We start from the raw sequence: 24,221 nt of genomic DNA on the forward strand, positions 1-24,221 counted from the left end.
CCTGCTAGCCCGCCTAAAACGACCAACGTACAGCTACAACGGTTCGCCCAGCGGAGCCAACCTGCTGCAGTATAACTGCGGCGGCTGGTCCGCAAGCGGATAAAGCAGAACAGTACCAGAATACAAATACTAATAAATGATCCGCTTCTGTCCCTCCACACACATCAATAGTATATAACAAAATGCACAAATGACTTTTTTGGGATTCCACAGTCTCAGCCTGATGGAAGAAGATCTGATGGAAGAGGATGAAGAGATGGTGATAGAAGATGTACAGAGCAGTGCCGAGTCAGCTGGAGAGGAGGTGCGGTATACAGTTTGTTGGCATCTGTGCTGCTTTCTGCGTGTTATATCTGTCTAGGTTCACATATATGCGGGTCCACTTTCTGTGCAGAGTCCGGTGTGATTCATTCAGCGGTTCAGGTATGATTTAGGTGCACATTTGACACTGACATCGCACCTGAACTAGACTGAAAAACGCACAGGACACCATTTTTTCATTTGCACCGCAACCGGTCTGCATATATGTGAACCCGCTGCATTGAAAGCCACTCTGGTTCACGTGTTACGCGAATACAGATTTTTGGTTAAAAAAAATCGAAATAAGCGTATTTTGATTGGTTTGCGCAAAAGTTATAGCGTCTACAAAATAGGGCTTTTGTATTATTAATAAAAACATTTTTTTTTACTAGTAATGGCGTGATCTGCGATTTTTAGCGGGACTGCAATATTGCTGCAGACGCATCGGACACTTTTGACACATTTCTGGGACCATTGATATTTATACAGCGATCATTGATATAAAATAGGTACTGATTACTCTATAAATATCACTGGCAGGGAAAGGGTTAACACCAGGGGGCGATCAAGGGGATGGAACTGACTAGGAGCAGGGCCGGATTAACAATGGGGCTGATGGAGCTGCAGCTCCAGGCCCCTTTCTCAAGATAGGCCCATTTGCCCAAAAAAAAAAAAAAAAAATTTTTTTTTTTTTTTTTTTAAGAATTTTTTTTTTTTTTAAGATCGAATTTGGGGAGTTGTAGCTCGATGACCAGAGGTCACAGAAACCCCACATTTTGGGGTAGGCATGGGAAGAGCTACCCCACAACTGGTTAAAATATGGGACGGCTATCATTTATGGTTCCGGAGATACGGGCCTGCTTGCACAGCCTGTCAGAAGCTACATTCAGAGCGGCCAATATAACTACAAGCTGACACACTACAGCAGACTGATAGGATCACAGTGCTTATAATAATTATTTGTATATTACTCATGGTAATTAACCCCTTGCCACCCAGGCCAATTCTGACACTTCTCTACTACATGTAAAAATCATCATTTGTTTTTTGCTAGAAAATTACTCTATGGTGGTCTTTGCACTTTTTATGTTGCAGGGTACAGAGCTGCACGATTCTGGCTAAAATGAGAATTGCAATTTTTTTGCTTAGAAGATAGATCATGATTCTCTCACGATTGTTGCGGCGTAACATCATCTTTCACATTAAAACAAAAAAAAAAACTAACTTCACTGTTTTGTTTTTATGGTTTTTATTATTCATTGAAGTGGGAAAATGCAGTGTGACATAACATATTGCAGCAATAGCCATTGTATTCCCTAGAGTCTCTGCTAAAATATATATAATGTTTGGCGGTTCCAAGTAATTTTCTAGCAAATAATATTGCTTTCTAACTTAAGAAACAAGTGTTGGACTTTAAGTGGTTAAATTTAGTTACAATGTTAGTTGGTTACAATGTTTCATTTTGTTTACAAACTTGGCAGACTGCCCAGATTTGTTCTTTACACACAGAAGTGTATCCCTTTGATCTAAGAAGGAAGTGTTAGTTACAATGTTTCCTGTTAAAAACTTGGCAGACTGCCCAGACATTTTCTTTTGACAGCTGAAAGTCTCTCCACTTGTTATATGAAAGAATCAGCAAACTCTGCATTGAAGATCGTCAGGGGGGTTGAATCGAGATCACGATTTTTTGTGCAGCTCTAGCACGGTATTTGCGCAGCAATTTTTCAAACATGTTTTTTTGGAAAAAAAATGTTTCATTCATTAAAAAAACAGTTAGTTAAGTTAGCACAATTTTTTTTGGTATCCTAAGCGATGCTTTACATTTTTTTAGGTTACATGTTTAGAGTTACAGAGGAGGTCTAGTACTAGAATTATTGTTCTCGCTCTAACGATCGTGGCGTATGTAACCTGTGTGTATCTGGCTCTGATACTACCAGTGCCTACCCAGCCACTGACTAGTATCTCTCCCCAGCCTGTCCCCACACACCCTCTCACCTGCTGACCTGTGGATGGGGGAATCACTCCTGCAGTGTTATTGTGTTCTGCCAGTGCGTACAATGATCAGTGTTGCTAACTTTAGCTGGCAGCACTGATTGTTTTAAGAAAAAAAAAAACAGGCTGGTTGTACTCAAGTTGATTAATAGATTGACTTGTGTAAAACGAGCTAGCCCATACATAGATCGACTATGGCTGGTCTCTGCATAATTGGCGTAATTTCAATCCATGTATGACCCGCTTAACCACTACTCAGTCCCTAAATATCCTTCCACTCCTGTACATAGTGCTCACTGTCATACTCTCCACACTCCTCTCCTGTACATAGTGCCCACTGTCATACCCTCCACACTCCTCTCCTATACAGAGCGCCCACTGTCATACCCTTCACACTCCTCTCCTGTACATAGTGCCCACTGTCATAACCTCCACACTCCTCTCCTATACATAGCGCCCACTGTCATACCCTTCACACTCCTCTCCTGTACATAGTGCCTGCTGTCATACACTTCTCTCCTGTACTTAGTGCCCACTGTCGCACCCTCCACACTCCTCTCCTGTACATACTGCTCACTGTCATACCCTCCACACTCCTCTCCTATACATAGTGCCCACTGTCATACCCTCTACACTCCTCTCCTATACATAGTGCCCACTGTCATACCCTCCACACTCCTCTCCTATACATAGAGCCCACTATCATACCGTCTACATTCCTCTCCTGTACATACTGCCCACTGTCATACCCTCCACACTCCTTTCCTGTACATACTGCCCCATCATACCCTCCACACTTCTCTCTGGTACGTACTACCCTCTGTCATACCCCCACACTCTTCCTGTACATACTGCCCATTGTCATACCCTTCACACTCCTCTCATGTACATAGTGCTTTTTTCCGTACCCTTTGTACTCCTCTCCTGTACATAGTGCCCACTGTTGGACCCTCCACATTCCTCTCCCTCACCTGCACATACTTCCCACTTATATACCGTCCATACTCCTCCCCTATGTCGCTTACCCACAAAAACAGTTCTTTAAAATTATACTGAATATCCTCAATGTTACCAGCTCTAGAATGGACACACTTTTGTTAGTTCAACTAAAGGAAATATCAGTTCTCATATTTGTTCTGCCCCATTATTAGTACTCATTTAATTTTGTGATTACTACTATGATGTATAGAGGAACATCGGGGATCTCAGCTACTCTAAATATAGCACTTATATAAAAAAGTGGCCCTGAAAATATTTTTTAAATGTTGGCAACTGTGCACTTAGGCACTGCCCAAGGGCCACCGTCCACCGGGTCAGTAGGGGGCCCCATGAGAGGCTCCTGGGATCCTGTGATAATAAAGCGGTAGTAAACTTTCCTGACATTACTACTTTTTAGAGGCCCTGGGGTAGGTTATGCCACAACGTACAAGTATGCACAGCATATTAGCACATTAGTGTACACTTCAATTTTCAGACTGAGCCCTCCAGTGCTGCGATGAATCAGGCGGGGCCTGGGCACTTCCATCTTCACCCGGTCTTCCTTCTGGGTTCTGTGCCTTTGGTCACTTGCCTTGGCTGGGCTGCGTTCATGTCATTCCCACGCATTTATTTATTATTTATTACACCCCATTCACACCTCCGTGACAAAACGCCCGACGCCGGCCGCTCGTGCCGCTGGAGGGGAGAATTCCCATTGCTGTCTATGAGATGGTTCACATCTCATAGACGCCGTACACCTGCGGCATGAAAAAAAGTCCCGGACCCTTTTTTTCAGGCGGCATTGGCGTTCGGCCATACAAAGCAATAGGAAGGATTTGTAAAAAAAAAGTTACACTATTCGCGGCAAAATATGCCGCGTACGCGGCGTTACTTGTCGCGGAGGTGTGAATGCAGCCTAAAAGGCCCCCTCAAAATCCTCAGCACCAGGCCCATGATGTTCTTAATCTGGCCCTGACTAGGAGAGATGACAGATCAGTGTTCATACTCAATATGAACACACGATCTGTCTCCTCTCCCCTAAGAGAACCAGGATCTGTTAGGTAGATTCACAAAGAGTTAGTCCGGCTTATCAGTAGATGAGCCGACCTAACTCTGAATCTACGCCGGCGTTTGTTTAAGTGTATTCTCAAACAGAGATACACTTAAACAAAGCTAAGATAGGCCGGCTTGCGCCGTTCTATCTTAGCTGGCAATGTTTCTGTTGTCCGCTAGATGGCGCTTCCATTGCGGCCGGCGTAGATTATGTAAATGAGGGGATACGCCGATTCACAAACGTACGCCAGGCCTACACCGTCGCATTACGTCGTTTCCGTAAGGGATAGGCCGCCTAAAGTTATTCCACCTATGAGGTGGAATAACAATGTTAAGTATGGCCGCCGTTCCCGCCGCGAGGTTAAAATTTTTTACGTCGTTTGCGCAAGTCATCAGCGAATCGGGATTTACGTCGTTTACATACAGCCGCAATAGGCACTGGGAAATGTAGTCGCCCGGCGCATGCGCAGTGTCAAAAAACGTGAGGTCAAGCCTCTTTTCCATACAACACGCCCCCCTCCAAGTCATTTGAATTAGGCGCCCTTACGCCCGCTCGTTTTAGGCTACGCCGCCGAAAATTAGCAGGTAAGTGGTTTGAGAATCACTACTAGCCTAACTAATTTACGGCGGTGTAGCCTAAAAAGGCTAGGCTAGGCCGCCCTAAAGTTAGGTGCCCCTACGTGAATCTACCTATGTGTGTTTACACAGATTCCAGCTTCTCGCTGTCACCAGCGATCGCAGGTGCCCGGCGGGCGCTCGCCCCCTAGTGGCCAAAAAGCGAAGCGACGTAAGGTAACATTGCTTTGCCCAGAGGAGCCAACATGCCGCAGTAAAACTGCGACGGCTGGTCCTAAATTGGTTAATGTATATAATTTGTGTATGCTTATCAATTGCTGTATTCATGGCCCCCCCCATGGCTTTCTGTGCTTAGCCAGCCCTGCTGTACAGAATCTTGTTTCCCTAAATATTATTTCACATGATTATTCTCTTTCTTTGTAATACCTACAGCTTCTTCCTGACTTGTTGGATTCCGCCCTGCTGGATAATGAAGAGTGACAGAATACTGTTCTCTACATGCTGCGCTTCCATGTCTCTGTATGGTGACACGTATCCACTGTGACAGAGACATCCTGCACCAAGGTACACACGGAGCGCAGTGACGCGTTTCATACTCATTTCTGTTGTGCTGTTCATATACTGCAGTCTGTTTTATTTCTTATTTATTTTTGGCACTTTCTGAGAAGCTTTGTTATGTTTGAACATAAAATGTTCCTGGCTTCTACTTGTTAAAGTGATGAAATCTTTAAAATGAAAAAACAATTATTAAAATAGTTTAAACAACATTGGGTGACGGGGAATATGTTTTTTACGTGTCAGCTTTGTGTGTATCATTTGTTTTTTCATATACTGTCAACATATATCTCGATCAGTGATCTCCAAACTGCGGCCCTGGGGGCCAGATGCGGCCATTTGCTTGCCTTTATTCAGCCCTTGAGGCAATATTCCTGCCACTGACACCAACAATGAGGCATTCTTCCTGCCACTAACACCAACGATGGGGAATTATTTCTGCCACTGACACTGTGACACGATCCTTTGCTCGCCCGGTCCTGCTCTCCCGACACTCCTCTGCTACCAGTGAGTCAGCTTGCAGATTGCAACGTCTGATGGTCAAGTCATCCAAGGTTCCGGGATCCAAACTACAGCTATGTGCTGTTCAGACCCATTAAGAACACACACCAGGCAGGCTGTATGTAAGTTCAAGCAGGACTCTTTATTTTCAAGTACACAGCACACTTTTATACAGAATTTGGAACATCCCACTCCCAACAACCGCTTTCCTATTGGTCAATTGTAAAGTATATGCAGTCTTCACTCAGGTCCTCCTTGACCATGCAAATGAGGACTTGAAATAGTCAACAGGGATTGGTCCAATAGCTTGGATAGAAAGACTTGTGTATTGAGACAGAAGCCCCAGGGGGTAATCAATGTACACAATAACCCGGTCTACTTAATTACTACCTCTGAGAGGTTACATTCCTTTAGACAATAGAATGCTAATTCAATGCAGCTGACAGGAGGCTTCTGACCTTTAGAACAATACAAAGTCCCTTAGCGTAAACACATACATCTTCAACCATACATAATAGATTCAATTAACCTTCAATCCACAACTCTAGCCAGACGGACTGTCTCCGACACCCGCTCTTAACCTGCAGAACACAATAAAAGGTATTTCACAAGCTGGTTCCACTTAGCATTTCAATAGTCTGAGCTAAGCATTGAAGGGTCATTGTCTATTGACCTAGTCAGGACAACTAAACCACTTGTAATGTGTCCAGTATCTCCTGCAATGAACTGTCAGTAATGTCCCATCTTCTGAAATACATGAATTAGGATTTCAAGTAGAAACATTCCAGCACTGCAAGGCCAGGTCCATGACAGACACCAACGATGGGGCACTATTCCTGCCACTGACACCAACAGTGAGGCACTATTCCTTTCACTGACCACAAAAATGGGGCAGAAAAGAAGGCTGCACAACAACAGTAATGATCCAACGTGATTTATTCCAAAAAAAGGTTCCTTTAAGCTAGTGCAGTGGTCTCCAAACTGCGGCCCTTTGCTTGCCTTTATCCGGCCCTTGGGTCACTACTCCCAAAGATACAAGACACTATTCTGCCAACTGACACCAGCAATGAAGCACAATATCCCCCCTTGACACCAATAATAGAACACTATTCCTCTCACTGATACTAATGATGGAGCATTATTGCACTGTTACATCCACTTAAACCAATGATGGGGCACTGCTTCTCCCCCAATACCAATTATGGTGATGTTTACTCCCACCGATGCCAAGGAAATTTCCACTACCACTGGCCACAGTCCGTCCCAAATTAAAGTCTGAAGGTCAATAAACTGGCCCTTTGTTTAGAAAGTTTGGAGACCTCTGAGCTAGTGCATTGTTGGTTCACTTGCCTTTTCCTTCCATTTCCCTTCTAAATGTTTTCTTTTCTTTGTCTGAATTTCTCACTTCCTGTTCCTCCTCAGTAAGCTGTTCTGGCTGACTAACGACCGCTCAGATGATGGGGGCAAGCTTACTGAGGAGGAACAGGAAGTGAGAAATTCAGACAAAGAAAAAAATTTTAGAAGGGAAATTAAAGGAAAAGGTAAGTGAACCAACAATGCATTAGCTTAAAGGAACCTATTTAGAAAATAAAAAACTAACCTTTACAACCCCTTTAAGCCTTTACTGCTGACCTCTCAATCTGAAAATTCAAGTTGCTTGGTCATTTTAAAGAAAAGTATGGGATTTTTTATTTTTTTATCCCATAATCATACTTACCTTGGTGGATGCTGCATCTGTCCCCTGGCGGCTCTTCACCGAGTACCGAGTCACCAAACACCGCCGATGACTTGGTTCTCTCACCTCCCTGAGCGGAGAGCTGCTGCCTGTCAATCAGCAGCTCTCCTGCTCTGCTCCTTCACGCTCATTGGAGCGCTTGAGCTGTGGAGTGGCGGGAAGCGGCCGTTTCAGGCACTCATGGAGAGACTCAGACTGCCATTAGTCCAGGCACCTGTTGGATCCAGACTTCCAAAGTTGGGATGATGTGGTGCCTGGACTGATCTCAGTGACGTCAGCAGAGAGCGGACTTCAGACTGAAAACGGGTCACAGCAGTGCAAAACGAATTGCACTTCTGTGACCCAGAGGAGAAGCCCAGCCGAATGAGCTCAGGCTCGACTTCTCCTTTTAATCCACTGGAAGCCGTTCTTTCATGGTTCCTGAACAAGTCTGCAGGTTAGGATCTTTGCTGTCACTTGTTCTTGGTCAGTGACTCATTGTATGAAAGGACGAGCGTCAGCAGGACAGTCAAGCAGCTGACATTATTAAAGCGGATGTTCCGCTAAAAAAAAATATTAAAAGCCAGCAGCTACAAATACTGCAGCTGCTGACTTTTAATATTAGGACACTTACCTGTCCTGGAGTCCAGCGCCGTCCGCAGCAGAGGACGAGCGATCGCTCGTCTCTCTGCTGCTCCTCCCCCCTCCATCCACGCTGAGGGAACCAGGAAGTGAAGCGCTGCGGCTTCACTGCCCGGTTCCCTATGGCGCATGCGCGAGTCGCGCCGCGCCCGCCGGTTGGCTCCCGCTGTGTGCTGGGAGCCGAGTGTTCCCAGCACACAACGGGGGGGGCGACGGGATGTGACGCAATGCCCGTCTTTTGCCCGTGAATGCCGGGCCAGAAGTGGGTGCAAATACCTGTCTTGACAGGTATCTGCACCCCCCTCCCCCCTGAAAGGTGTCAAATGTGACACCAGAGGGGGGGAGGGTTCCGATCAGCGGGACTTCACTTTAGGGTGGAGATCCGCTTTAAGAAGATGGTCAGTGGCGACGGCTTACAGTTCTCTGTCAGCACAGATACTAAAGGTGAGATTTACGACAACTGGAACACATATACTGCTTTTTCCCCCGGCTCCATCTGTCTACTGCTTGTCATATGAAGCGTCAATAAAAGGATCTTTGGAAGTGCAGCCGTCCGGAAACATTTTCTTACCTAAAATCTGGTGCAGCTCTGCATAGAAACCAATCAGCTTCCAGGTTTTATTGTCAAAGCTTCATTAACCACTTGCTTACTGGGCACTTAAAGCGGTTGTGTACCTGCTGTCATTTTTATTTTATTTTTTAAACCTGAAAAGCAAAAGCCATAATCGGCTAGTATGCAGCGCATACTAGCTGATTATGAAATACTTACCTTGGAACGAGGTGAGAGGAACTTACCTGGTCCACGCCGAGGGAGATGTCATCTTTCCTCGGCGTGTCTTCCGGGTATCGCCGCTCCAGCGCTGTGATTGGCTGGAGCGGCGATGTCGTCACTCTCTGGCAAGGTCCGGCGGCTGGCGGCCCATTAGCCACTTCCCGACCTCCTCTTGTACATATACGTCAGCAGAATGGCACGGACAGGCACAATCACGTACCTGTACGTCCTCTGCTAGACGTGGGTCGGGGGTCCGATCGGGACCCCCCCCCCGGTACATGCGGAGGTCGGGTCCGCTCGGGGAGCGATCCGGGACGACGGCGCGGCTATTTGTTTATAGCCGCTCCGTCGCGATCGCTCCCCGGAGCTGAAGAACGGGGAGAGTCGTGTGTAAACACGGCTTCCCCGTGCTTCACTGTGGCGGTGCATCGATCGTGTGATCCCCTTTATAGGGGAGACTCGATCGATCGATGACAGCCACACCCCCCTACACTAGTAAACACATACACAGTGATCCCTAAATGTTACAGCGCCCCCTGTGTTTAACTCCCAAACTGAAACTGTCATTTTCACAATAAAGAATGCAATTTAAATGCATTTTTTGCTGTGAAAATGACAATGGTCCCAAAAATGTGTCAAAATTGTCCGCCATAATGTCGCAGTCACGAAAAAAATCGCTGATCGCCGCCATTACTAGTAAAAAAAATTAAAATGCAAAAAAACTATCCCCTATTTTGTAAACGCTATAAATTTTGCGCAAACCAACCGATAAACGATTATTGCGATTTTTTTTATACCAAAAATAGGTAGAAGAATACGTATCGGCCTAAACTGAGGAAAAAAAAATTTTTATATATATTTTTGGGGGATATTTATTATAGCAAAATGTAAAAAATATTGCATTTTTTTCAAAATTGTCGCTCTATTTTTGTTTATAGCGCAAAAAATAAAAACCGCAGAGGTGATCAAATACCACCAAAAGAAAGCTCTATTTGTGGGGGAAAAAGGACGCCAATTTTGTTTGGGAGCCACGTCGCACGACCACGCAATTGTCTGTTAAAGCGACGCAGTGCCGAATTGTAAAAACCCCTTGGGTCTTTAGCCAGCATATTGGTCCGGGGCTTAAGTGGTTAGCTGAGGATCCCTGCTGCGCATGCGCCACTGCAGTCAGCGGCGCATTGCGGGGGGAATATCTCCTAAACCTGTAAGGTTTAGGACATATTCTTTATACCTGCAGGTAAGCCTTATTATAGGCTTACCTGTAGGTTAAAGTGGTAGTACAGAGTTTACTACCACTTTAAACCCCCCTCCTGCCCAGACCTATTTTCAGCTTTCAGCACTGATGCACTTTGAATGACAATTGCGCAGTCATACAACATTGTACCCAAATGACATTTTTATCTTTTATTTCACACACATGGAGCTTTCTTTTGGTGCTATTTGATCACTGCTGTTTTTTTTATTTTTTACAAAAAAAAAAATGAAAAACAACGAAAAGTTTTTCTTGGCTTCTGTCAGTAAATTTTGTAAATAAGAAATTTTTCTCCTTCACTGAAGTGAAGGTGAAACCTCACTGGGGTTTTTATTTTTTGCTAAAAAAAAGATGAAAAATCGTGAAAAAAATTTAAATCATGTTTTTATATTTTGTTATAAAATTTTGCAAACGGGTAGTTTTTCTCCTTCATTGATATGTGCTGATGAGGCGGCACTGGTGGGCACAGATGGGCGGCACTGGTGGGCACAGATGGGCGGCACTGGTGGGCACAGATGGGCGGCACTGGTGGGCACAGATGGGCGGCACTGGTGGGCACAGATGGGCTGCACTGGTGGGCACAGATAAGGTGGCACTGGTAGGTGACAATGAAGGGCAGCACTGTTGATGAGGCACTGATAAGTGACTTTGATAGGTGGCACTGTGTGCATTGGTAGGTGGCGCTGGTGGGCACTGGTAAGAGGCACTGTTGTGCACTGACAGGTGGCACACATGGGCACAGATGAGCTGGGCAGCTCTCCTTGATCGGAACCGATGCCTCTCTGTCATCTGCCGTGATCCTTTTTTTTCCGATTTTTGATTACCGGCTCTGTTTACGTCACATGATCCGCTGTCATTGGCTGACAGCTGATCATGTGGTAAGGGGTCGGGATCTCATAGACTAGCTGATCACAGAGCGAGCAGTGAGCTCCCTGCAGGGGGCGCTCAGGCAGCTCGAGCATGGGAGGACGTCTATTGACGGCCTCCTGGCAAAGTAGGTCCGTTCCGTAGCCTACATTCAGCTATAGCGCGGACGCTAAGTGGTTAAACAACCTGAAGTTAGAAGTTGATTGGTTGCTGTGCAGAGCTGCTCCTCATTTTGCCAGTTTTAGGCTGCATTCACACCTGAGCGTAGCGTTTTGCCGTGATATTTGCGGCGTTTTTTTTGCCGCGATTTGTCGCTGCGTTTTTTTACCGCGATTTTGGACAGGTCTAGGGTCACCAATGTTAAAAACAGAAAAACGCCCAAATACGCTCAATTCGAGCAACAAAAAAGGGTCCAGAACTTGTTTGAGCTTCAGGCGTTCGGCGTCAGGCGTTTTGGAGTGGAGATGTGAACCATCTCCATAGAGAATAATGTATTTTTCCCCTCTAGCGTTTTGGCGCTTCATGCTTCAGGCGACAAAACGCTCAGGTGTGAATGCAGCCTTAGTAAATGTTCTTTTACCTTAGGTGACCGTTGTGTCTACACTTTCTGGAGCAGAAGGCTTTCGGAGATCAATCACGGGTCTGTGTCTTGCCAAGAGAAACACCAACATATACAAAAATACACAATTGCCAAATGGTTTCAGCATCACTCTTACCCCTTTAATATAAACTCTGACACACATTTCCATTGCAAGCACACCATGGAGTCCAGATCCCTGCTTGGGGTCAGCAAAGTGTTTTAACATAAGGAAACCTCTTGACTAACTTGGATGGACTCTTTGTTGGGACCTCTCTTCCCGGCCTCCATCCCTGCTGACACATTGCAGGGTGTTTAGCTGCTTTTCTTCATTTCTTAGAAGTGGCATCCGGGCCGTCACAGGCTGATCAGACTCTGTATTTACACCAAGATGATGAATGAAGCCATTCAAGTCTTTACGGGAAACATCACCTTATTCAGGTGAGAAGATGTGACTTTGTTGATGACCACAAAAAAAAAAAAAGGACAAAGCTCCCCACTGCTTCATCCAAGCCATGTATGGCCCCCGACGAAACACGGAGCCCGTCAACACTGACCACATTCCTGCCACTGAGTGAGACGCTCCGATGTGATGTCCTGCAGCAGACGTCTACCCGAGCCGGACACTGTACGAGTCACTTTGTGTCAGGTAACGAACCCAAGTGTGGATGGCGGTCGGGCGTTCGTTTCTGAGCCTGAGGAAACGGATCTGAAGGCCAGAACTGGTGTGGGATGGTACCTGAAAGGAGAGATTCACGGGAGGCAGATCCAGAACCGAGGGCAGGGAGACGCATCCAGACACATCCACCTGTAGGAGGGGACACGCATACAAAGCTGCAATGAAGCCTCAGTTTCAGCACTGCTCTATGCCCTGCTGTCATATTTGGCACCAACTTCCTCATACAGTAATCTTTGCCAGCACACTCCATGCAATTCCAACACAAAGAACAATATAGACCGTGCACTGCTGTACCACTTGGCAAATAACTTAGTTGGAGCTGGCAAGCCACTTTTAGCCTGCCAAGGTCCTCTCTTTGTTGCATTTCATCCAAAACATCAAAGAGGAGAGCTTGAAGGTCTGACAGCTTGCCCACTCAATAAATGTATTCAATAAGGCAGTGCAGTGTTGTGCATCCTATATCCGTCTGTGTTTGCTGGAGTAAAGCCTATAGAGCAGTGCTCTCCAAACTGTGGCCCAGGGCTCAGATGGGGCCCCTTGCTTCCTTTTATCAGGCCCTTGGGGCACCATTTAATAAACTAATACCAAAAATGGGGGGTAATTCCCCCCCACTGACACCAAGGAAAGAACACAATTCCTCATAATGACAAGAGCAATGAATGAATGAGAAACTTATATAGCGCGACACATGCAAACTTAATTGCGATGGGGCACATGTCTTCCAAATGACACCAGTGATGGGACACAATTTCTCCCAATGAGGGGCTTTGTTTTTCCCACTGACGTCTTTTCTACTTCCTCTTACCACAGTCTGGCCCTCCTAAAGTCAGAAGGACAGTAAACTGGCCCTTTGTTTAGAAAGTTTGGAGACCCCTGCTATAGAGGGAAACAATGTATACTGAAAAACATGTATCTTAATAAATGTATAAAAAAAAAAATAGTGGAAGATTAAAGTGATACTAAACACACAATGTTATATTTCCATTGTCCCTTGGCTATTTCTGTACAGCGGCTTGAAAAAGTATTCATACCCCTTAAAATTTTGTCATGTTACAAACAAAAACATAAATGTATTTTATGTGATAGGCCAACACAAAGTGGCACATAATTGTGAAGTGGAAGGAAAATGATAAATGGTTTTCAATTTTTTTTTTTTTTTTTTTTACAAATAAATATGTGAAAAGTGTGACGTACATTTGTATTCAGCCCCCTTTACTCTGATACCCCTAACTAAAATCTAGTGGAAGCAATTGCCTTCACCTTATTAGTAAATACAGTCCACCTGTGTGTAATTTAATCTCTGCATAAATAGAGCTGTTCTGTGAAGCCCTCAGAGGTTTGCTAGAGTACCTTAGACCCCATACACACTTTTAGGCCGCGTACACACAATCGGCCCATCCGATGAGAATGGTCTGATGGACCGTTTTCATCGGTCCAAACCGATCGTGTGTGGGCCCCATCGGTCAGTTATCCTTCGGTCAAAAAAAAGAGAACTTGCTTTAAAATTGAACTGATGACGCCTAACCGATAGGTCAAAACCGATCGTTAGTATGCAAAAGCATCGGTTAAAAACCCACGCATGCTCAGAATCAAGTCGACGCATGCTTGGAAGCATTGAACTTCATTTTTTTCAGCACGTTGTTGTGTTTTGCGTCACCGCGTTCTGACACGATCGGTTATTTAACCTATGGTGTGTAGGCACATCAGACCATCAGTCAGCTTCATCGGTTAACCGATGACAACGGTCCTTAGGACTGTTCTCATCGGATGGACCGATCGTGTGTACGAGGCCTTAGATTTTCTGCAGATTTTTGTCTTCAGGTTTACCAAAACCATATAATATGAGGTCAAACCTTAAGAGTTTCAATTTGTATGCAATCAGGCAGGCCCTTGCACTACATGGTTTTGGTAAATCTGAAGGCAAAAATCTGCAGAAAATCTAATAGTGTGTATGGGGAGTTTGTGAACAAACAGCATCATGAAGGCCAAGGAACACACCAGACAGGTCAGGGATAAAGTTGTGGAGAAGTTTAAAACAGGGTTAGGTTATAAAAAAAAAATATCCCAAGCTTTGAACATCTCACAGAGCTCTGTTCAATCCATCATCCGAAAATGGAGAATATGGCACAACTGCAAACCTACCAAGATATGGCCGTCCATCTAAACTGACCGGCCGGGCAAGGAGAGCATTCATCAGAGAAGCAGCCAAGAAGTAACTCTGGAGGAGCTGCAGAGATCCACAGTTTTTTTAACGTCGTTAAAGCCCACACACGACCATTTTTTACGCCGTTAAAAACGACGTGAAAAATTAGAGCATGTTCTAAATTTTTAATGCCCATTTTTTACGTTGTGAAAAATGCTCTGGAGCCTACACACGATTGTTTTAATGACATAGAAAAAATACGTCATGTGTTCGCGGCGAAAGTCGTATTCTCCGCAAATCTGCTCTTTATGGAAGAGTGACAAGAAGAAAGACATTGTTGAAATAAAGACATAAGGAGTCCCGTTTGCAGTTTGCAAGAAGCCATGTGGGGGACACAGCAAATATAACTTATCACCTGACCAAATAGCAGGTCTCAGTCATGTGCAGGGCAAGCTAGAGCATGCAGGAAGGTGTGATCCATTTGAGTCCTATGTCTTCCCATAGGAGGACCTCATCTGCCCACCGCTGTATTCGCCGGCCAGGACCACACACACCAAAATGACCACGGACTCTTGTAGAGAGCTACTGCTATGAGCGGGCAATAGAAGGCGGAGGATGACCAGCAGCAGTAACAGGGCAACGCCCTAGCCCGCTTGCTGTCCTGCTGAGGGCGGTGTGGAGCGCCAGTGGACTGAGGCAAAGAAGGGCGTGTGCCCAAATGTATATGCTCATGCCCGCCCAGCAAACCACATAGCATCACCTTAAAGTGTCGGATAGCCCGACCGCATGGCGTACTGGTGCAAAACTGGTAGAGACATCCCCAAAAAGACTTACCGCGGTAATTGCAGTGAAAGGTGATTCTACAAAGTATTGACTCCGGGGGCTATTCATTTGTTTAAAAAAAATGTAATATAATTTTCCTTCCACTTCACAATTATGTGCCACTTTGTGTTGGTCTATCACATAAAATCCCAATAAAATACATTTATGTTTTTGGTTGTAACATAACAAAATGTGGAAAATTTAGGTATGAATGTGGAAAAAGGGGTATGAATACTTTTTCAAGGCACTGTATGTGGATGATGGCACTGTAATTATTTGAATAAAAAAAAGTACCTTTTCCCTAATCAATATACAGCTGTCACGTGACCCAGCTCTCCCCTAGCCTGTCTGCAGGGAAAAATTAGGGGCCAGATTCACAAAAGGGATACTCTGTCGTATCTCTGTTTCTATCTATGCGACTGATTCATAGAATCAGGTTACGCATAGATATCCCTAAGATCAGACAGGTGTAATAGTTTTACACTGTCGGATCTTAGGATGCAGTATCGCGGCCGCCGCTGGGGGTTGTTCACGTCGTAAACCATCGTCGGGTATGCAAATTAGCAGTTACGGCGATCCACGAAACTTTTTCCCGTTGTTACGTCGCCGCAAGTGTTAGTTTGCCGTCACAAAGATAGGGCATCTTTTACAAAGTGTAAACTTACTACACCATGTAAAAGTATACCCGTCTTTCCCACGTCGCTTTTGAATTTTTTTTAAAACATTTTTTCTCTTTCGTTCATAGACGGACACAGCATTCTTTGACATTCGGGTTATATCCGCTTTCACTAGGAGAGTTTAGGCAGAAAAAAAGCACTTAAAGTGTTAACAAACACAAACCTCAGTGCAGCTCCTCCCAGGGGGCGTGGCCCCCCCGGTATAACCCACACCCTGCTCTAACAGCCTCAGTTTTTTCCTGCCTAACGTCAGGAGAGTCAGGCACTCTGGAGTTCCTGTACTCTGGAGATTTTTTTCTTGCGATTTTCTCGCTTTTTATTATTTTGTTCCTGCATTTTTTGGAATCCTGTGATTCTTCTATCAACAGCCGACTGGGTGACAGGCTGGGTCCTCGGCCCTTGTAGTCCCCCCAGGTTCGGCCTTCGAGCGTGTTCCGGCCCTTAGCTCAGCTTTGGGACGTCCACGACAGGCCCCATTGCTCCAGGGGCGGCCGGGGAACTTCGGTTCTAGGGCACACATATGACCGGTCTCTATGGCCTTGTCACAGTGTGTCTGGCCGACAGCCATGCCGTTTAGCGGACGTTGGATCTGTCGGGGATACCTCCAGCCGGTGGTCGCAGGACGGGTAAGTAGTGGCCTCTTGCTCAGGTAAGTGGTCTGGCTGGAATTTTCCCCTGGGGAGGTCCACTGAGGGTTTGCCCTGCTTTCCTCTCTCCCCTTTTTTCCTCTCCCTCCTTCCCAGTTTCTGGGTGACGGCCGTGAGGTGGGGGCCCCGCTTGGGGGGCTCAGTCTGACCTGGGGGCTGCTACTGCTGTGGGTGCTGTGTTTTTCTGGGCTGCCATATGTGCGGAGGGGGTCCTGTGGGCCTGTGTACTGCGTGTGTCACTGGGGCTTTGCTGTGTGTTTTTTGAAAAAACGCCGTTTTCGGGCGCCATTTTGCCGCTGACGGCGGTGTTTTATGGCGCAGTTGTAATTGCGGCGGCCATTTTCTCGGAGCCCGCAGACATATCGGCGGCCATCTTGATACAGCTCTTGTGCCTAGGATGACGGCGCGTACGGCTCTGCACATTTTCCTTTTGGATGGCGCGGCACAGGCAGCGTTTTTGGCTCTCGGCAGCGGCGGTCTGGTCGGACGGTGAGTCCTCCGGGGGGGGGGTTTCCCTGTTCTCTGTGGCGGCTGGGGGGATGTCCTGTGGAGCCTGCCAGTACTAGGGGATGTTAACCCTTAGTGTCCCTGTTCCTGCGGCCTCCAGGGATGCTGTGCTGGCAGTCCCTGAGGCGTTTTGGGTCAGGATGGGAGTGTTGGAGGGATGTGGGAATTGCACTTGTTCCCCCCTCTGCCTCTCTCTGGGTATTTTTTCTGACAGGGAATCAGGCCTCGCTGAGGCGTCTGGTTTTGTTTTTTTGTCAGTAGCTGCTGGCTGAAGTCCACACGGATTGTGAGGATGGCCCTGTTTCAGGGTCAGCACTTGATGGTGCTGTTGTTGGGGCTCTTAACACTGCGGTGCGGGTTACCATGGTTAGCTATGGTGGTTTCGGAGGTGGCATCAGTGGTGTCAGTCCCTTTTGGGTTCCGTGCCGCCCCGCACCGCAATATGTGTTTTTTCCTTGTGTTCCATGTCTGGAATATGTTGTGCAAGGATTGGGATCAGTCGCAGGGTACAAAATGCTTTGCGATCTGTCCCCTCTTTTTTGGGGAGGATTCCTGTATCAGGGTGTCTCTCTCTCTCCCCCCCGCCCCCTGTGTTCAGCTGGGTAGCTTGTTTTTGAAACAAGGCTGCCACATTACCTGGGGAAGGGGCTCCCGCTTTTGGGGACCCCGCTGATAGGGGTGCTGTGAATGTGGTCGCTCCATATTCACAGCGGGGGGGGGGGGCGGTGGTGAGTCCGGTTTTGGCCGGGACTCTGGTGTCGCAGACGTTTCCCGGACGGGGAGCTGGAGGCGCAGAATGCTTCTATGACCTGCGTGGTCCTGACCGACCAGTTGGTACTAGGTCAGATATTTGTCTGTGTGTCGACCCCGGATATGCTCCCCTTGCTCTCCAGGGCATCCGCCTGCGCCATGTTCTCTGCCCTGTCTTGTATGGCTGGGGGTTGGTCTGCGGACGGTCTTTTCAGTAGTCCCTGGTGGTATTGCCCTGTGGGGGTGTACGCAGGGGTGTCTCTGATTGTCATCATAAAGGATGCCATGGGCGGTGTGAGCACTCTGCTCCCGCAATCTAAAAAAGGGTAGGTGCCTCACTGTAGGCGAGGGCCCTCATTTACTGTTCCCCATGCGTTTCTTGGTTTTCGCCCGCCAAGTGCGGCAGGAAAACATTTTCAGGGGGCTAGGACGTCCACTGAGGACACAGGCGCCCCGGGTGCCGCAAGCCCAGCAAGCCTGCTTCCGCTTGGAGGTTTGCCTCCGCTCGCATCTCGGGTGGGGGGCTGGCTCCGCGAATTCGCGGCTCGGTGGAGGTCTCTCCTCTCTGACTGTTGGGGTTGCGAGGTAGTTTCCTCTGAGTGCGAGACAGGATTTCTCTCTTGTCTACCAAACGGGTTTTTTCCCTCCATCCTCTGGCTCGCCGGTTGGCTCTGTCAGGGGCTGTCCAGGATCTTTTGGTCAGGGCAGTGATTGTGCCAGTTCCCTTGTGGAACAGGCTCCGGGGTTTTTCTCCAATCTGTTTTGTGGTCCCCAAAGGAGGACGGGGTCCGTCCAATCCTGGGCCTCAGGCCTTTGTTTGTTTTTTTGTAAAAGTGCAAACTTTAAGGATGAGGTTTTTCTGGCGTCCTTGGATGCCGTGAACGCGTACCTGCATGTTCCCATATGCTCAAAGCACCAGAGTTTCTGGACTTTGCGGTCAGGGAGGACCATTTTTTCATTGTGGCCCTCCCGCTCGGCTTGGTGTCGACACCACAGGTTTTCACCGAGGTGCTCGTTCCGATACTGGCCCGGCTGTGGCAGCGGGGGTTTGTTATTGTGGGATGTCTGTACGACATTCTTCTACGAGCTTCCTCGAGCTCTGAATTAGTGGAGCCATGTCTGTCACGTGTCAGACTCTCCAAGAGTTTGGCTGACTTCTGTTTTGTCCAGAAGTCAGTGTTGGTCCCGTCTCAGGGACTGGAATTCCTGGGACTAGTCCTGGATTCCGCCGGGGCGAAAATTTTTTCTCCTAACGGAAAGAATTCAGACTCTGCAATCTGCTGGGCAGCAGTTGTCGACCTAGTAGTGGTCATCTCTGCGATTCTGCATGAGGGTTCTGGGTCTGACGGTGGCCTCTGTCGAGGCGGTTCCGTATGCCAAATTCCACGCCAGGGTGCTACAGAGGGAACTGCTGTCTCGTGGGGACAAGCTTCCGTCATCCCTGGATTACCAGGTTCAGTTGAGTCACCTGGTCCCTGGTGTGGTGGCTGACTTTTCCGGTGCTTCGGGCTGGAAAGGCATTTCTGCCATGTCACTGGACGGTGGTCGCGACGGATGCCAGCCTCTCCGGTTGGGGAGGGTTTTTTTTGGGGCACCCAGTCAGCCCTGTGGCGCTGGACTCAGGTGGAGTCCCACCTACCAATCGGTGTTCTGGATCAGGCTTTGCCTTGCCTGGTGGTCCCTGGATATTCAGGGCCCTGTCCGACAACGCTGTGGCGTACGTCGACCATCTGGGAAGCACACGGAGTTCTGTTGCATCGACGAGGGTCGCGCACATCCTTCGGTGGGCCGAAAGGTCCGTTCCGGCTCTATCGGCCGTGTACATTCCGGGAGTATGGAATTGGCGGGCCGACTCCTGAGTCGGACTGCTCTAGACCAAGGAGAGTGGTCTCTCCACCCGTAGGGGTTTTCAGTGTCTGTGCCGAAAGTGGGGCACTCCATGCGTGGACCTTCTAGCGTCCCGCCTCCACCGGAAGGTGCCATGTTTTTTGGCCAGGTCAAGGGACCCATGGGCAGACGCGTCAGGCGCGTTGGCTCCTTGAGGTCACTGTCGCCTACTTTAAACCTTCCCTTCTCGGTAGCTTCTTCCTCGACTGCTGCGCAGAGTGGAAGCCGAGGGAATTCTATCAATCCTGATTGCCCCAGATTGGCCGCGTCGCTCATGGTACGCGGACCTGGTGCGTCTGGTGGCAGACACCCCCTAGCGTCTTCCCCTGGGGGTTGATCTTCTGTTACAGGGTCCGATCATCCACCCTGTTTTTTACAGCCACTGGCTTAGCGGCATGGCTGTTGAGTGCCTGGGGCTGTGGGCCCGAGGCCTATTGGGCTTAGTGGTCTCTACCGTGCTGCCTGCACGGAAGTCTACCTCACGTAGGTTTTACATCATACGTGGAAGGCCTGCATCTCTGTGTGTGAGGAGATGAAGTGGCACCCTCGGACATACGTGGTGTCCAGGATTCTGCTGTTTTTTACAGCAGGGAGTGGATCAGGCTCTCGCCTTAAGTACGGTTAGGAGTCAGTTTTCTGCTCTGGCTGTTACTTTCGATGAGCCTTGGCGTCGCACTCCTTGGTGCGTACGTCTGGTCTGGGGGTCTGGCATGTGGCCCCTCCACTACCCCCATGGGACTTGAATTTAGTCCTTTCGGTTCTTCTGGATGCTCCCTTTGTGGACATTCGGGAGGTTTTTTTTGTTGACTGTCACAAAAGGGGAGCAGGTTTAGCTCAGCGCTAGAGTACCTGCCCTTCATGCATTTGACTCTGGGTGCTAGCCCAGGAAGGTCTGCGTCGTCACGTGGCCATGGCTCAGCGTGGGCATTTCCACTGTGATTTTTTTCTGGTAGCAATTACCTCGATCAGACGAGTGTTTGTCTGTTCTGGCGGCCTTGTCTTGCAAGGCTCCCTACTTGGTCATCCATAAGGATGAGGTGGTGCTGCGTCCGCAGCCATCTTTTCTCCCCAGGGTCGTTTCGGCTTTTCACGTTGATGAGGACATTGTTCTTCCATCCTTATGTCCTTGGCCGAAATGCAGGGAGGCGGCCACTTTACATCCTCTGGATGTGATTCGGGCCCTACGAGTGTACTTATCTGCTACGATTCCGTTCCGGAAGTCGGACTCACTGTTCGCGTCGCTGGCTGGTCCTACAAGGGGGCCTGGTAGTCTCGTCAGCCACCCCTTTTTCGGGGTGGATCCGACGAATTGTGCTTCAGGCCTATGCCCTGAAGGGGCTGGCGCCTCCCTTTTGGGTTACGGCTCATTCGACCAGGGCGATCGGAGCCTCTTGGGTTTTCTGGCATCAGGCCTCTGTGTTACAGGGGTATATGGCAGCGACCTGGTCGTCGATCCACACTTTCAAGGTCTTACGAGGTGGATGTGTGTGCATCTTCTGATGCCTCCTTCGGCCGCAGATGTTACAGGCGGCGTTTTATGGTAGGAGTTTCTCCGTTGAGCAACTCCCGGTTTTGTTTGGGGTGTAACCTGTTTTGCTGTGTTATTTCCCACCCCTCAAATTTTTTGACACTGCTTTGGGACGTCCCTAATGTCAAAGAATGCTGTGTCCGTCTATGAACGAAAGAGAAAATAGGATTTTTGTACTCACCGTAAAATCCATTTCTCTGAGTTCATAGACGGACACAGCACCCACCCCTCCTTTGTTTGTACTGCTTGTTACGAACTGAGGCTGTTAGAGCAGGGTGTGGGTTATACCGGGGGGGCCACGCCCCCTGGGAGGAGCTGCACTGAGGTTTGTGTTTGTTAACACTTTAAGTGCTTTTTTTCTGCCTAAACTCTCCTAGTGAAAGCGGATATAACCCTAATGTCAAAGAATGCTGTGTCCGTCTATGAACTCAGAGAAATAGATTTTACGGTGAGTACAAAAATCCTATTTTTTCCCGGCGCAAGTCTTTTTTTCACATCGCGATTCACAAAACGTTGGCGCGTCGTAATTTCGCGCAAAGCACGTCGGGAAATTTGCGTCGGGAGCATGCGCAGTACGTCCGGCGCGGGAGCGCGCCTAATTTAAATGGTACCCGCCCCATTTGAATTGACCAGCCTTACGCCGGACGAAATTTAAGATAGACCGCCGCAAATTTCCAGGTAAGTGCTTCGTAGTTCGGAAAATTTGCGGCAGTGTAACCTAAATCGGTTACGTTACGCTGCGCCTGGCTATGTGAATCTGGCCCTAGGAGCTTATAGCCCTCTGCTATTAAAATAGGTCACATGTTAAAAAAAACTGCCTATGGAATACAGAATAAATATAAACTACTTTTGATGCGACTTTCCTGCAACTTGAGTGCTAGAGAGCGCAAATTTGCACTGACAATCACACGACTTTGGACCCCCGGTAGTGTGGACAGAGTGTAAGGCTGCATTCACACCTGAGCGTATCGTTTTGCCGCGATATTTGCAGCGTTTTTTGCCGCGATATTTGCGGCGTTTTTTACCGCGATTTTGGACAGGTCTAGGGTCACCAATGTTAAAAACAGAAAAACGCCCAAATACGCTCAATTCGATCGTCAAAAAAGGGTCCAGAACTTGTTTGAGCTTCAGGCGTTCGGCGTCAGGCGTTTTGGAGTGGAGATGTGAACCATCTCCATTGAGAATAATGGATTTTTTCCCCTCCAGCGTTTTGGAGCTTCGTGCTTCAGGCGACAAAACGCTCAGGTGTGAATGCACCCTAAGTACGTATTTACTTCCTTCTTTACAGGCACAATGTTTACTGTCAGTTTTGGTTGTGATAAGGATGACATGTTTGTATATCCTTAAAACCACTTTCATGAATGGAATGAAGACGCAAGAATAATGCCATGTACACACGATCATTTTTCAGGTTGTAAAAAACGAAGTTTTTGAAAAATGTCATTAGAAACGATCGTGTGTGGGCTTCAGAGCATTTTTCGGGTTCTGAAAAACGACAAAAAAAAAATTCGAACATGCTCTATTTTTTCACAACGTTTTAAACTATGTCGTTTTTCGGGTTGTAAAAAATGGTCGTGTGTGGGCTTTAACGACGTGAAAAAAAAACGTGCATGCCCAGAAGCAAGTTATGAGATGGGAGCGCTTGTTCTGGTAAAACTACCGTTCGTAATGGAGTAAGCACATTCATCACGCTGTAACAGACAGAAAAGCGCGAATCGTCTTTTACTAACACAAAATCAGCTAAAGCAGCCCCAAGGGTGGCGTCATCCGCATGGAACTTCCCCTTTATAGTGCCGTTGTACGTCACCGCGCTTTGCTAGAGCATTTTTTTTTTCACTATGGTGTGTAGGCAACGTCGTTTTAATGAGGCTAGAGGCTGAAAAACTTTGTTTTTTTACAAGCCGAAAAATGATCGTGTGTACGCGGCATTACTGTCAAGGCTGAACCTTTACCTTGAAGAGAGCGGAAAGCTGGCTCCCTCCTCGGATTCTTGGAATATTCCATGTCAGCGACTGCGTGCTCAGCGACAACTCTGCACTCTGATCTGGGCTGCTGAGCTCCTGAGAAACACTGAAACACAAAAGCAAACAAAATGTTCTCCCAATGAAAAATGTAGAACAAAATTATACTGTTGTAGGCTCAGCTTTACTCTAGGGCCGAAACAACTAATCGATTATGAACTCAATCGATTACAATTTTCATAATCGATTAATCGGCCAGTAACATAATGGGGTTAAAAGAAACTAAAATTAGCCCTTTATAGTACAAAAAAGCAAATCGCTACTGTAAATATAACTTTCACTGTCCCACAGTAAAAAAAATTAACCCCTTACAGTAGCGATTATTTGCTCTTTTTGTACTTATTTTTGTTTTTTTAACCCCCTTATGTTACTGAACATCTCAGGCCGGGGTCACACCTCTGTTTTTTGGTGCTTTTTGCAGAAACACACTACAGTTCATTTACATGTTTTCCTATGGGACACGTTCACATCCATGATATTTTTCCGGCTGCTGCGTATTTGGAAAGGGCGAGGACTTTTCAACGCAAAACGGTGCTATTTTGTTTTTTTTTGGTACAATATACTTCCATGGAGAAGCTGCAGAAAAGCATGTAATGTGTTTTTGTGGCAATTTGTGTTTTGTAATCTGACCAACAACAAATTGGCCCAAAAAGATAAAAAAATGCAATTTTTTTTTTAAGGCTATCATGCGATTAATCGAAACAATAATCGGCCAACTAATCGATTATGAAGCCCTAGCCCTACTTTACTCCCATACTTTTCACATTCACAGCTTTATGTT

The 24,221-nt window shown here is 47.2% G+C and overlaps 2 protein-coding genes across 3 annotated transcripts in view; one reads left to right on the plus strand and one right to left on the minus strand.

Annotated features, from left to right (window-relative positions):
- The window catches only part of STAG3 (stromal antigen 3), a 137,122-nt gene extending 131,629 nt beyond the window's left edge, over positions 1-5,493 (plus strand). For both annotated transcript variants that reach the window (XM_040346752.1, XM_040346753.1), the window contains 2 exons: positions 214-304; positions 5,332-5,493. In XM_040346752.1, the coding sequence (XP_040202686.1) occupies positions 214-304; positions 5,332-5,379 (139 nt within the window). In that variant the 3' untranslated portion in view covers positions 5,380-5,493. The remainder of the gene's footprint in view (positions 1-213; positions 305-5,331) is intronic.
- Positions 5,494-11,897: 6,404 nt separating this feature from the next.
- Positions 11,898-24,221, minus strand: part of AP4M1 (adaptor related protein complex 4 subunit mu 1) — a 69,966-nt gene continuing 57,642 nt past the window's right edge. Inside the window, exons 15-16 of the mRNA XM_040346755.1 lie at positions 23,372-23,489; positions 11,898-12,587 (exon numbers count right to left, since the gene is read on the minus strand). Coding sequence (XP_040202689.1) covers positions 12,390-12,587; positions 23,372-23,489 — 316 coding nt within the window. The 3' untranslated portion in view covers positions 11,898-12,389. The remainder of the gene's footprint in view (positions 12,588-23,371; positions 23,490-24,221) is intronic.

This window comes from Rana temporaria, chromosome 3 (genome assembly GCF_905171775.1).
Source record: "Rana temporaria chromosome 3, aRanTem1.1, whole genome shotgun sequence".
Taxonomy (NCBI): Eukaryota; Metazoa; Chordata; class Amphibia; order Anura; family Ranidae; genus Rana; species Rana temporaria.